At 39.2% G+C, this 12,967-nt stretch overlaps 1 protein-coding gene across 1 annotated transcript in view; it reads right to left on the minus strand.

Annotated features, from left to right (window-relative positions):
* Positions 1 to 755: 755 nt before the first annotated feature.
* Positions 756 to 12,967, minus strand: part of EXPH5 (exophilin 5) — a 37,638-nt gene continuing 25,426 nt past the window's right edge. The window contains exons 4-6 of the mRNA XM_053970313.1: positions 11,898 to 11,946; positions 10,222 to 10,348; positions 756 to 8,627 (exon numbers count right to left, since the gene is read on the minus strand). Of these exons, the coding sequence (XP_053826288.1) occupies positions 3,319 to 8,627; positions 10,222 to 10,348; positions 11,898 to 11,946 (5,485 nt within the window). The 3' untranslated portion in view covers positions 756 to 3,318. The remainder of the gene's footprint in view (positions 8,628 to 10,221; positions 10,349 to 11,897; positions 11,947 to 12,967) is intronic.

The raw sequence follows: 12,967 nt of genomic DNA on the forward strand, positions 1-12,967 counted from the left end.
TGGACCATAGACCTTCTGAAGCCACATCCACTCTGACTTATCCTTTGATGAAACTATGAAATTTCTGTCCCTTCTTGCAAATGTCATCAAGATGGTAGAATGCTCAAAGATCACCTGTGTACATGCATGACCTACTGGGTGGACAGAGGTCTAGACAGAAAAACCACCTTTGTTCACAAACCATGTGTTCCTCCTGAAGCCAGGCTGAAGGACTGCTCAGGTACCACAAATACTGGCTGTAGTAATTAAGGCTGCAAGACTGTGATTAGTCTTAGACTATTACATGGCACGTGGCAGCCAGGTTTCACTCAGGCCTAACTGCAGCTGAAGGGATCTTCACGTGGAGCTCATCACCTTGTAAAACTACTCATCAAACACTACCCTTGGCCCCTTCGTGGAGTATTGGCACCTCAAGGCAAGTTGCAGGCGTACAGCTCTCTAGGGGCTTAATATATTTACTGTAAAGATTCTACCACAGATGGAAAACTATTTTGTATGCTGGAGACTTGTCAGCTGGCAGGACAAGAGAAGACAGCACATCCTGCCTGAGCCCAGCAGCTGATGTGACCGCTGGCTACAGCTGTGAGATGGACCAAGGCTGCCTGCCCTGCTCAATCCATGGCTTTGTTGGCCAATAGCACCCTGATGATGTTGGCAACCATATGGATGCTGGATTTTTTTTTTAATAATCTGCTGCATTCACAGCATGTGAAAAACAAATACAGTACCAATACATTTTTTATGTAAATGCAGAATTTATTTCAAACAAATTGTTTTAAATGTGAAAATCCTGTAAATTATCAATATTTACAGAATGTATTTTTGCCAAAGAAAATCTTGGAAGAGTAAAATTTGGCTCTGCTAAACTGAATGGAGCTGATTGCTATTCAAAAGGTATTTCTCCTTATGTTTTCATGCAGTTGACTGTTATAATACTGTTATTCAGTGTAAATTTTAGTTTACAGATCCTCAACAGGCTGCAGTCTTCCACAACTGATTTACAATCAAAAGCAGTTTTTACTTGCTTACATTAAATCAAGCCACCTGATTTCCTGTCATACACAGCACAGCAAATGAAAAAAAATTATGCCCACAAGGTGAGCACTTAATCCAACTACTGTTGAATGGTTAAAAAATATTTACAAATAAAAATGTTCTAAACCATCCATATCTAGTCAAGAAAAACTGCATGACCATTTACTTCCTTTGTACACAGTTCTTTTATTATTCTTTACCTTATGTAGGCTGGTATCACAAATTTTTGGATTAATTTATTTTGCAGAAATGTACAACAGCAGAAATTCCACGCAAATACTCAGCTGGTTTTATTATCTTACTCTACAGAATCCTGTACACACAGAGAATAGAGACATTTACAGAAAAATGTAATTTCTCTTTAGAACACCACTTTTTACAAGACTGCAATTATACACTACTGATTTCCTTCCAGCATTGCCTTATGTCAGCATATTCTTTTATCCTTGTTAAAGAGGCATGTGGTAAAGACCAGTTCTGTCTATAAATATACAGTTTATGTTAGTCCTTCTATGTACAACAAAAGACAAATTACCCCAGCAAAAAGTAATGATACTTATATATCAATACAGATTTGAACTACAGACCCACTTCTTTAACGAAGCTTACAGTATGAAAAAATAAGGATACCTCTTACCTACTGTAAAATTTTCATCTTTTAGTTTCTTGTGGAATAGTCAGTGATACAAGCATTGCTTGTTTTGTGTAAAATATATTATTTTAAAATACCCATATGCTGTCCTTCAAGTTAGAAAAATATAATTATGTCCTACAGAAATTTTATGGAATTAAAAAGCATATAAAATATGGACCATCATTTCAGACCATATATGAAATTAGAAATAAAGTAGAAGAAAAGGTATAATTATTTTAAAATATATCTTCTGGCTCAGTGAGCCACTTCTGATTTTTCATAAAAAGAGAATAAAGCTTAGTTAGAAATTTAATGGCCAGGGACAAGTTTTGGCTACTGAGTATTAATATTTCGTTATTGTTGTGGCTGAAGAAGAGCCAATGGATCATGTTTACACTCATTCAGTTTAGAGGATAAAGAGTACTGTGGTCACAGCAGGAACAGTTGAAAAATACCAAAAGGGGATGGCAATTCGACAAAGGGCAAAGAGCCTTTCTTACTGGTTTCATTTACTTTGCATGTAAAAAGTCACCAGTCTGTATGGTGCAGAGGTGTCCCAGCCAAGTGCCCTCTCAGGCTGCCCCAGGTGCTGCTGCCCTGAAGGAGCCCAGTGGCTACAGGTGCCTCATCCTGAGACCAGCCAAGAAGAGGCAGCTGCAGAACTCTGGGACCTCACAAACTGTTTTGGTTATTTTCTCGCTGCTAGGACAACTAAAGATTCAACCTATGAAGTTAACACAGGAAATCAACAAGCTAAATCTTTTTATATTTTGAATTGTTAGAAGTGTCTGACTTTTAATCCAGATTAACCTGTTTCTAAGACCAGAAATCTGGCCAGTCATACCAACTGTAACCAAAGCTGTGCTGGTTATGAATCTTCCATGTCTGGAAAGCAGATTTCCATGCTCAGCTGACTTTCTTTTGGTCAGTTTCTCAGTGCTATGCGCTGTGTTGAGCTTTTTCTCCTACACTAGAAGTACTTCTGCAACTCACATTGCTCACTGCTCTTGTAGTGCTGTTAAGTTCTAGTGTGGAATCTGCCTCAACAGTACAGAACAAATGCCACCAGGGACATTGTTGCTATGCTTCCCAGGAATGCAGATAAAGAACATTCATGCAGAACATGCTGTAAAGATTTAAGAGGTTTCATTTTGTGAGGATATTTGTTCAGTGGGAAGGATTAGCATTATCATGCTTGATAATGAGGAAGATCGGAGAAACAACAAATTATCAGCAAAATGACTTCTTGGTTTTCTCTAAAGTTCTGTAAGAAAAAGCAGCTCAAGCTAGAATTTATCCATCCCAGCACTGCATAGCTGGCAGGGACCTAACTACTGCTTGCTGACTCAGAAGAAAGCCATCCTCGGACTTACACTGCCCAAAACTCCACAGCTGTTTACCTTCTATTATTTGGGAAGGGATTTTTTAACATTGTTTTTCCCTGCTAAGAGAAACAGGAAAGGTGAAAGGTGAAGCCACACATTTAATACAAAAGTCAAATGCTCAGCTAATATACCATACTAACTCCCTTGAAACTAAGGAAGCTGTACCAATTTATAGCAGCACAAGAATGGGCCCAGCGTATTTGACACGTTTTTGCCTGCCCAGAAACTACCACACTATTGTGCCCTCTCAGTACCACAGTCCCTTCATAGCTCTGATTCTTTATCTATCTCATCTAGGTAATATTCATCATCAGTGGTGGTATCGCTGTCTGAGTCTGAGTAAGCAGCTGAGTCTTCCACGTAGGCATCAGTCAGCTCTCGGGGGGACGAAGCAGCTGACGACATTTTGCTCCCAGCAGAACTCGAGCTCAGAAGCTCAGCCCTGTTTATAAAAGAGCTCTCTGTATCTCTGAAAGCACCAGGGTTGTTAAGTAGACATGGTCTCCATAATCGCCCTTCTGTGAGTGACCTCTTGATATTTTCCAGGAAAGCCAGTTGTTGCTCTTTGCCAAATATACCAAATTCCACAGACGGATACATTAAATTTCTAGTGCTGTAGCATTTTTCATCGTCTGACGCCCAGTTTTCATTCTCATCACAAGACAACAGCTCTGAGTACGACTTAAATCTCTTCCCATGTATGCCATCTTTGGGTAGAATATTGCTTCCTGAGGCAGAGGTCTCAAGGGAATCTCGAGCACAAATGCCCTCAGAGAGGTGACGCTCACGCTGACTTTTCACACGGCTCTTGCACAACTGATAGCTATTGAGGTTAGCGTTTTCTAAGCCGGCAGGCTGAGAGGTATTTTGATGCTGACCAAGCACTGTCTGGGAAGTCACGTTTTGCTCTGGACATGTGTCTGCCTGCAAGCAGCTATTTACATAGGTGTTGGAGTTTTTGTCAGTTAAAAGTGGTGGGGGAGGAGCACAGGTATGACTGCTAGCTCTTCCTTTCTCTTCATTCAGTGGGTATGAGGTAGTAGCACTAGGAGCGATGGGCTGGCTTTTGCTTTCTAACCTGAGATCAAGTGTTTGGGAATTCTTATTTCTTGTAGTTACTGGTTTATCTGGAAATAGGGTGGTGAGTCTTGGCCTATTTTCCACTTTCACTGCAGTTTTTTGAGGACTGATGGCTTCCTTCTGGTTATATGAACTTGTAAAAGGCCTCCTTTTGCTGTTAACAAGCAAAGAAGGATCATTCTGATTTTCAGTCTTCTTATTATCAGCTGTTATTGGTCTTGGATTATTCTTGTCAGAGTTCAGACTGTGATTCTGATTTTCATTGTCCAGCTCCAGGAATGGCTGGTGGGAATCCATTGAAATCAATGAGTCAAGGGACATGTTGACCTCTAAAGAAGTAGCACTTCCATCATTCTGTGAAAAAATGTTACTTATGTGTGGTTTGGGGGGTAAATTTTTACTTGAAAATTTACGACTTGTTTTGTAAACAGCTGCCAATTTATTTTTAATTGAAGGTCTGTTTTTCCTTTTCTCTATATCTTTCACTTTGTCTCTCGTGCAGTCAGAGAGAAGCTTGTTCTCTTCTGCACTCTGTGTTATGCTCTGATCTTGTGTAACCCTGGGGACTTTATCTTTAATGTTCAGGTTGCCCTCATTATGCCTCTCTGATTCCTGAAAACCACAGTAAACTTTACCCATATGAGAACTCTGTGAGTTTTGCTCTTTTTTAATTTTTGAATTCTTTAGTTTATCTGTATCTGTGCTAGCCACTCTGTCTCGCTGAAGAAACGAATCAGCACTGGAAGCTGTGCTTACCTCAGATGCTTTGCTTGGAGACTCTGGAAGCACTTTGCTACAAAAGTTTAAACCATTCTCTTTTTTTCTTGAACTGTCAGCCCTTAATTGCAGTCCAGTAAATTTATTATTACACAGAGGGGTGCTTCGGTGTAGGACATCTACTCTCTGTTTAACTTGGGCACTATCCCTGTACATATCTTCCACGGGAGTAAGTGGCGCATCAGCATGCTCTGTGTTACCACTCCTTCCAAGGGAACTCTTCTCTCTGGAGCGGAGGAATAAACTGTTCAGATTTCTCTTGTTCACTTTTGGGGGCTGAGAGCAACTTTCCGAGCTTCCCTTCTGTACAATATTTTTATTTGTTGAATTAGAATATAAGGGCTTCTCTAAATGTCTGCCTGGCTTGGGAGGGGTTGATAAAGTGGACATTAGTGGTGTGGCTCTTTGTAAAATTTCCTTCTTTTCTTCTACATGTATTTCTACCTTTTGGCTGCTTGAAGCATCAGAAATGGCCTTACCTGACTTAGCCACTATTGCAGTGGATTGTGGGGCACCAAAAGAAATTTCTTTTGTCACCACATCAGAAAGTACATTTTCTGCTAATGGAAGATATGCTGAATTATCTTTCTTGTTAAGTACCACATTCGCTGACTTCTCAGAGTTAGGGATTAAGTGACAATTCTCTTCACTGTCAACAGCAGTTCTTAAATTCTGAGGTGTGACCAGAACTGAAGATACTTGGTTAGAAGAATATGAAGGCACCTCTTTTTCTGAAGTAGTAGGGAAAAAAACATTTGCTAAACTCACATGACCTTCATTTTTCTTGTTTTGTGTTCTTGGTGACTGAGCAGTTTCTTTGGGACAGGGTAAATCTGCATCCTCTGAATTTTCTCTAAAGAGGCTACAAAATGTTTTTGAATGCCTCCGTGGTAGTGTGTAATAAATTGAAACTAATTCATGATACTTGACATGATCTTCATCAACACAGACTGTAAATGTGCTTGTGGTTTTATATTTCTGCAAAAAATTTCCCCCTTCTTTATAATCTGAAAACACAGAGGATTCTCTTCTACTTAGATGTTTACATCTGTCTGTCAGATCAACTGAGGTACTGCTACTTACTGAATCATTACCATTTTTGGTTAAAGGACTGTGATAATCTTTGTTACTTGTGGCAGCATTTAATGATGCTGGTGTTAAAACGGAACATTTTGGGTCTAAACAAGACACATCTCTTTGATTAGAATAAAAGGCGTCAGCTCCATGCAGAGTTTCAGACCTTAAACAATCGGATGTTGTTCTGCTTTCTCTAGGTAAAGAGATTGGTGTCTCTGCCATAATACTGCCAGCAATGCTAGCTGATTTTCTAGGCAAAGTGTAATAAATAACAAGGGGGTCAGAAGATTTCGAGCTGTTTCTGCCAGGGGAGCCAATAATGCTACAGCTACTGGTATGTCTTGGTGAGCTGTCTTGCTTGTGAAACCTTCTGATACAAGGTGAAGTACTCCTCATTTTTTCAGTTCCTTTTTCAAGGCAAAAATAGCTTAAACTATTTTCAGAGGTATTGGGGTCTCCATCAAAGCTACGCATATAAATATTTCTAGAATTTCCATTTCGTGGAGAACTAGTAGTGAATTGTCCATTACAGTCCTTAGTAACTAAAGTGTTTGCATTTTGCAGTGTTTTCTGTGAAATCTCTTTGCTAACACTTGTTCTACTCACTTCAGCTGTTTTCCCCACTTCTGCTTGAGATTCAGTAGCAGTGCAATTTACCGAAGAGCTAGTTAGTGTTCCTAAGCATTTAGCATTGTCTTCATGAGAAAGTGCTTGTGGAGAGTTTTGTGAGAAACTAGATGAGAGCTCAGGAGGACAGGACAACATGCCTTGACAGTTTGCTAATTCTTCCGTGGATAGAGCAGAAGTAACATTCAGTAGTGAGGACTGTCTCTTTTGAGTAGTTTTGTTAAGGGCTTCTGCACTCCAACTATCCTGTTTGATGCTCTCTCTTTGTGCCGCACAATGCAGATTATGTTCCCATTCTTTCTGACTTGGAAGAAAAGGCTCCTTCCTCCTCCCATCAGCTGGCAAAATGCAGGGAGGCTGACTGAACACACTATTGGGTGGGCAATCATTTTCCTTAATTTCTACGTTTCTTGTATCACCATTTGATGTACAAATTTTTGCAGTATCTCCTCTGGCAGTGGTTTGGGCTTGTCTCTTTGATGTCATTGTGTTAAAGAGAGATAGATCTCTTTGCCGCATGGCAGAAGCAGGGCTGTTAGAGGAAAAACTCCCTGCGTTGATGTAGCTTGTATCTGCTTGTTGAGGAACTGACAGTAACAGTGTGTCTTCATCTGGCTGTTTCACACCTTCAGCCTTTTCCAGGTGTGTAAAGTCTGCCTTAGTACCCCTTTGGGTAAAGACAACTGAATTCCTGTTCAGTCTTGTAGGTTCTGGTTGGTTCTTTGAATTGGGAAAGACTGACTCATCAGTTCTGATACCAGATGAAGTTACAGAAGAGGTACAACTTAGCCAAGGCTGACAGCCCTCAGTGAATTCTGAAAATTTTCTGTTTGCACTTCTTGTCATCCTTTTGATACTTGTATTTTCTTGACAGTACATGTGAAAATCATTCTGCAGGCGCTGTGAACCAAACTTGGAATTCTTTGCATGTGCCCACTGGTGGTCATTTAAATTAGCCATAAATGCTTCAAAGCTGGCATCAGGGGAAATAAACACATCATCACTGTAACACTGAGGAATATCAGCCCAAGAAGGATAGCTGTCTTTTCTTCCATAAGAATTTTTTTGGTTTGCATACAACTTCCCATGAGAAGAGGTGTCTCTATAGTAGGATCTAGAGAGATTATTTTCTGATTTGTATAAAGGATAGTTTTCCCAGTTATCAAAGGGCAACGTAGAAGTAGCTTTGTCAGGGCAACTAACTCTACTAAAGCAATTACTGCTTGAAATAGATCTTCTATAGTGGTGCTTTGAGTGGTAACTTGGGCATTTCTTAGTTTCTTGTAAAGAGCTGGGATATCTACCATGGTCTGTAGCATGAAACTCCATCAGTGATTGAGTTCTAAACATTGTTTCTGGAGTTTGTTCTGAAGAGTCTGGTGTGTTGTTCCATATAATGGAAGACAGAGGAATTCTCTTTGGGTTCTGTCGACCAAACCTTGGTACAAAACCATTCTTGCTCTCCCTTGCCAATGGATGCTGTAAACTAGATGCTGAGAGCTGATCAGAAGATATGGATGATGGACATCTCCGAAGGGAACACACAGAGTAACTTCTGCCAGCTGTATCCCTGTTCATACAACCCTTGTGCCTAAATCCGCTGTTGTGTGTTACGGAAGGAGGATATAAGCTCCCTTCCGAAGACCGTCCAAAAGAAACTGCAGACAGCCTCCTACGGTGCAGACGAGGATTTCCATCGATTGCATCACCATAACTGCAATCTTCTTGAAAGGCTCTTTGGTGCCAGTTTATATATGCACTGTGTAACTTCCTTGGTCTGATGAAAATCTTGTGTTCATCTTTGGCTCTCAGTGTTCTCATTCCATCTGGGAAAAATGTGCTAGGCATGTCACTCCAGTCATTTCTCTGTTGCCCTCTACTAGCAGTCTGCCTCTTTGCAGTCGGGAATGCACTACTACTTTGGACATTTGATGCACTGCTTGTAGAAACAATCCCGTCCAAAGGGTCTTGGGTTTGTTCCTGGGCCAGCTGGTCATCCAGATCACTTAGAACTGCACAGGGAAAAAAAAAAAGATACTTGGTTTTGTTTTCTTTAATAATCTTCAGACTGCTTATGTTAGAAAGTTTCATGTACTACATTAATAATCAGAACTGGCTTCTCAGTCAGCTTCTCAGCATTCAAAACCCTTCCCAAACCACACATTCTTCTTCCATAGGACCTTTCAGCTGTCACCCATTATGACTACAAGAAAAAAAATGCTCTCCTCCATGACTGCTCTTTATGTAAATGTTAGTCTTTATGCTATTTAAAAGAAGAACAAAACAATTTGAAGCCTGAGTTCTCGCTCACTGTATGTATGTGTGTGTGCGCGTGTGCGCGCACACCTTCCAAATATAGTCTGTAAGCAAAAAAATCCCTGAAAAGAATTCACTAGGCAAACACGGACCTTTCTGTGTGTTCACAAAGCACAGTTATGACATAACTATAAGAAAACAGAATCCTGCAAACCATCAAACAAGCATATTCAGTAGTCTGGCATGTCCACTGTTTATTTCATTCATAAAATAAGTTCTCTTCTGAATTGTATGAGCACTGAAAATGGCATTTTCTGGATATGAAAGGGTAATTAAATAGTTAGGAAGCTGTGATTCAATCTAGCAACAAATATGTATTTATATAAATATATATAGGCAACCTCATGAACTGGAATTAAATACTAAGTAGCTCAATTAACCAAGATATTCAGTCAGAAGACTGACAGCAACATATTAAAAATATTTTTATTGTCAAAAGCAATGATGCCTTTGCTAATTGTATTCTGCCATTTTCAAAACACTACACATAATATACAATGGATATGATTGTTTTGTTACAGAATTTCCTAATCCACTTAAATACATAAGACTGAGCGATCAGTCATTGCAGACCTGTGCTAACACTACAAAAGCATTAAGAAAGCATTGATAAATATGTATAGTTGGAATAAAATGTGATCCAAAGGTACTAAAATTCTCTATTTTTCCTAAGTTTCTCTTCAGCACACAAGATAGAAGACTGTTGAGAAAGTCAGCTTAGAACAAGAAAAAGGTGAGTTGTTTCTGAGTCTTCCACTGGGAAGACATGAGCCAAGCTAAAAAAGAACATGCAACTCTTGACTGGGGATATAAAAAGGATCCCATAAAACTAACTGAATGCCATAATGCCTCTTGCTTCTGTGGTTTGTGGCTTTACAGTTTATAAAACCAGGCCCAGTAATTCATTATTATCAAAATTATGCATGCAGGAAACTGGGATAGAATTCTCACATAACCATATGTCTGTATCTAAAGGGTGCAGAATGGGCTCCCGGCAGAAACAGCAGAGAGAACTGTGCACAGTTACATGGGATTCTTCTGAACTGTATCAGTATGAGATGAAACACATTCTAATAGTGATTGATCACTGACATCTCCTGAAATCAATGTTGGAATACACATTCTGCTGTCAGACAAAGGCAACAAAAAGTAGCCACTCAGCTAGAAATGAGCCATGCTTTACAGCCTGTGTTTTTGCAGAAAATTCTCTCAAACCACAGTCACTTCTGGTAACAATCAAACAATACCAAACAACTATCAAACAAAACCAAAATACGGACACACACTTACCACTGAAAATCTCCTTCTCTAGCTGTTCATTCCATTCCAGTGTACTTTTCTCCATTGTTTCATTTTGGTTTGTATCAAAAGAATGACCGCTTGTTTCAGGTGACATTGGGGAATTACACATTTCAGCCTGTTAAAAATGGTAAGGTAACCTGGTTTCAGTTCTACATGTGGATTCAAATCACGTTTCACATATCACATCACAAACTGTGTCACATATCCCGGAGGTGAGCAAACTCTGTCAGTCCATTAAATAATGTATTATTAAAATACACAACTGAGGGTTGTAAAATTGCATGCATTTTATAGACTTCCACACATATAATAAGGAGAATTACTCATCTTGTCCCCATCCCGTAGCACATTTTGGATAAGGGCATTGTTTACTTATTTTATCCAAATGCATCCTTTATTGCATTGTATCTCTCAATTTAGTTTTCCACGATTACTTCTTCCTTGACCAGTGTATTTTAAAATTCACCCACTGACCCTTGTAACAGAGATTTAATAGTTTAACACTACAGTCCATTTTCTTATAGGAAGACAGCACTTAGTGGTTAAAGTGGGGAAAATGTCATCCTATTCCTCATCTGTGTTTGGATTACATGTTAAACTGAGAGGTTCTATCCCACCCATATTTTTCTAAGCTCACAGTCTCAGATGGTGGAAGTGCAGACAACTGTTTAACTGCTGAATTATTTTAGCTGAAACTCTTCCTCCTTTTTTCAAAAAAACCCACCCTACTACTTTTTTTATTTGCCATATTCATAATATTTTACTTGTCTAGCTATAATATAACTTCATATAATATGTTTCTATAACAGACAGGATTCTCTGATAAGATCTTTGCTCAGTCATGTATTAATACAGATTATCCCTTTGTTTTTGAAATATGAGAGAAGGGAGGTGGCCAGTTTACATCCTCTGTGCCTTTGATTATACACTGTATACCTTCTTAGTCCCCTCTGTGGTTATGCCACCCAACTGAAGATGAGGAAAAACATGTTAATAATAAAGGGTTATAAAATAATTAAGATAGAAAATATATTCCTTGGAAGAAAACCTGTTATTTCAACAGCATGCACTTAAATTACATCAGAAATAAATCTGTTGTTTTATCCTTAAAATGAGCTTGTGCTTATAAAATGGAACATCCATCCATCCATCCATCCATCCATCCATCCATCCATAAAAAAAAAAATTCCTCCTTCAGAATTTACATTTACGTGGTAACTCAGTGCATAGAAATGCTGCACAAGAGGTTCTAGCTTACTGCCTGCCCTGTTTTTCATCCTTGTACAAATTAAATGAAACAAAGTAAATATCCTAGATTATTGTTTAGCGTGAGCTTTGATCTATTTACAGGTTGGTTACAGTAGCCAAGATACGTGAAGGTCCTGACCTAGGAAAAGATCCATGCAATTATTCTGTCATTATGAGAGAAGTGAAATCCGGCAGAGCTTTATGTAGGGCCTAGCTAGGAAAGCTTTGGATTTTAACAGACAAGCTCAGTCTACTACATGCAACAAGTTCATAATACAGACATTTTACTCAGCATTTAAAACAAGAACTTCAAGAATACTATTTAAACAGATGTTAAAGCAACAGCCCATACCAAGGGGACTACTTTTTGAAAAATGGCACAAACATTGCAGACAAGAAATTGATAAACTACTTACCGTTGCCATTTCTTCCACTTTTGAGGTTGGGCTAGCAGAACTGTCATATCTGTAGGCAGAGGGATTTAAACGTTGGCTTGGAAAAGGAACTTGCTGTAATTTCATCAGGTAGCAAATATCCAGCAGCTTCTCATTTTAACAACTATTGAGAAGCATCTGAAGAAAACTTGCTCTATGAAGAATTCATCCTTACCTCCCCCCTGCCAAAATCCTGCAAAAATAAACTGCTGGGAAAATGTACTATTCAGTTTGGCTTTGTCAGCTTGCAAACTTCATAACTGCACAGCCAAAAATGAACTCAACCTACTGACATCTCAGTGTCTGCAACAGCCCAAAAGTAGTTGTTTCAATCCAGCATTATGGTAAGCTGGTATTCATTCTTTTTCCAAACAACAATAATTTAGTAGGTACTACTCATAGCCTAAGTTATATACTTGTTAAGTTCTGACTGGTTTGCATCTGCATTTTATTGTTTTTCTCTTCCATTTTACCCTACTCAGATGCAGAGCTGTGCTCTGTCCCTGCAAAGGAGGAGAGACAGACAGCAGATTGGTTTTGGTGTGAACTTTGGAACTTGCTGCTACTCACCCAAAACAGCCTTTATTTATCAATTTTTAAGACATGGTAGAGGGCTCATCTGCTTTCCTAAGCTATTTAAGGCTGCAAGGGCTTGCCAGAGAACTGGCTCAAGCGTCCATGAGTAATGCAGTGGTTAGAACATGCCGAGAAGCCCTGAACATAAAAAGTACTCTGTTTGATGGGGTGACTTGCAGACAAATACAAAATAAACGAAAGAAACAAGAACAGGACTAGACTTCACTGAGTCTATTCGAATTCTGCAGATCCTTGTTTTACAACTAAGCAAACTCAGTCCCTTCAAAAGCCCTGAAGGAAATGTTGTTCAGCCTGTGCTGATTGCCAATTCTTCCTTGTCTCAGAAACTGTTTTTTCCCAGGAAATTAATTCTTGGGAGAAAATGAAGTAGGGAAAGACGGTTCTGCTCAGTCCTGTTTGTCTCAGTCTTTTTGAATGACCTTGTTCTTAGGCTCTGAAAGCTTCCCTGTGCTCAG

The sequence above is a fragment of the Vidua macroura genome, chromosome 2, assembly GCF_024509145.1.
Source record: "Vidua macroura isolate BioBank_ID:100142 chromosome 2, ASM2450914v1, whole genome shotgun sequence".
Classification (NCBI taxonomy): Eukaryota; Metazoa; Chordata; class Aves; order Passeriformes; family Viduidae; genus Vidua; species Vidua macroura.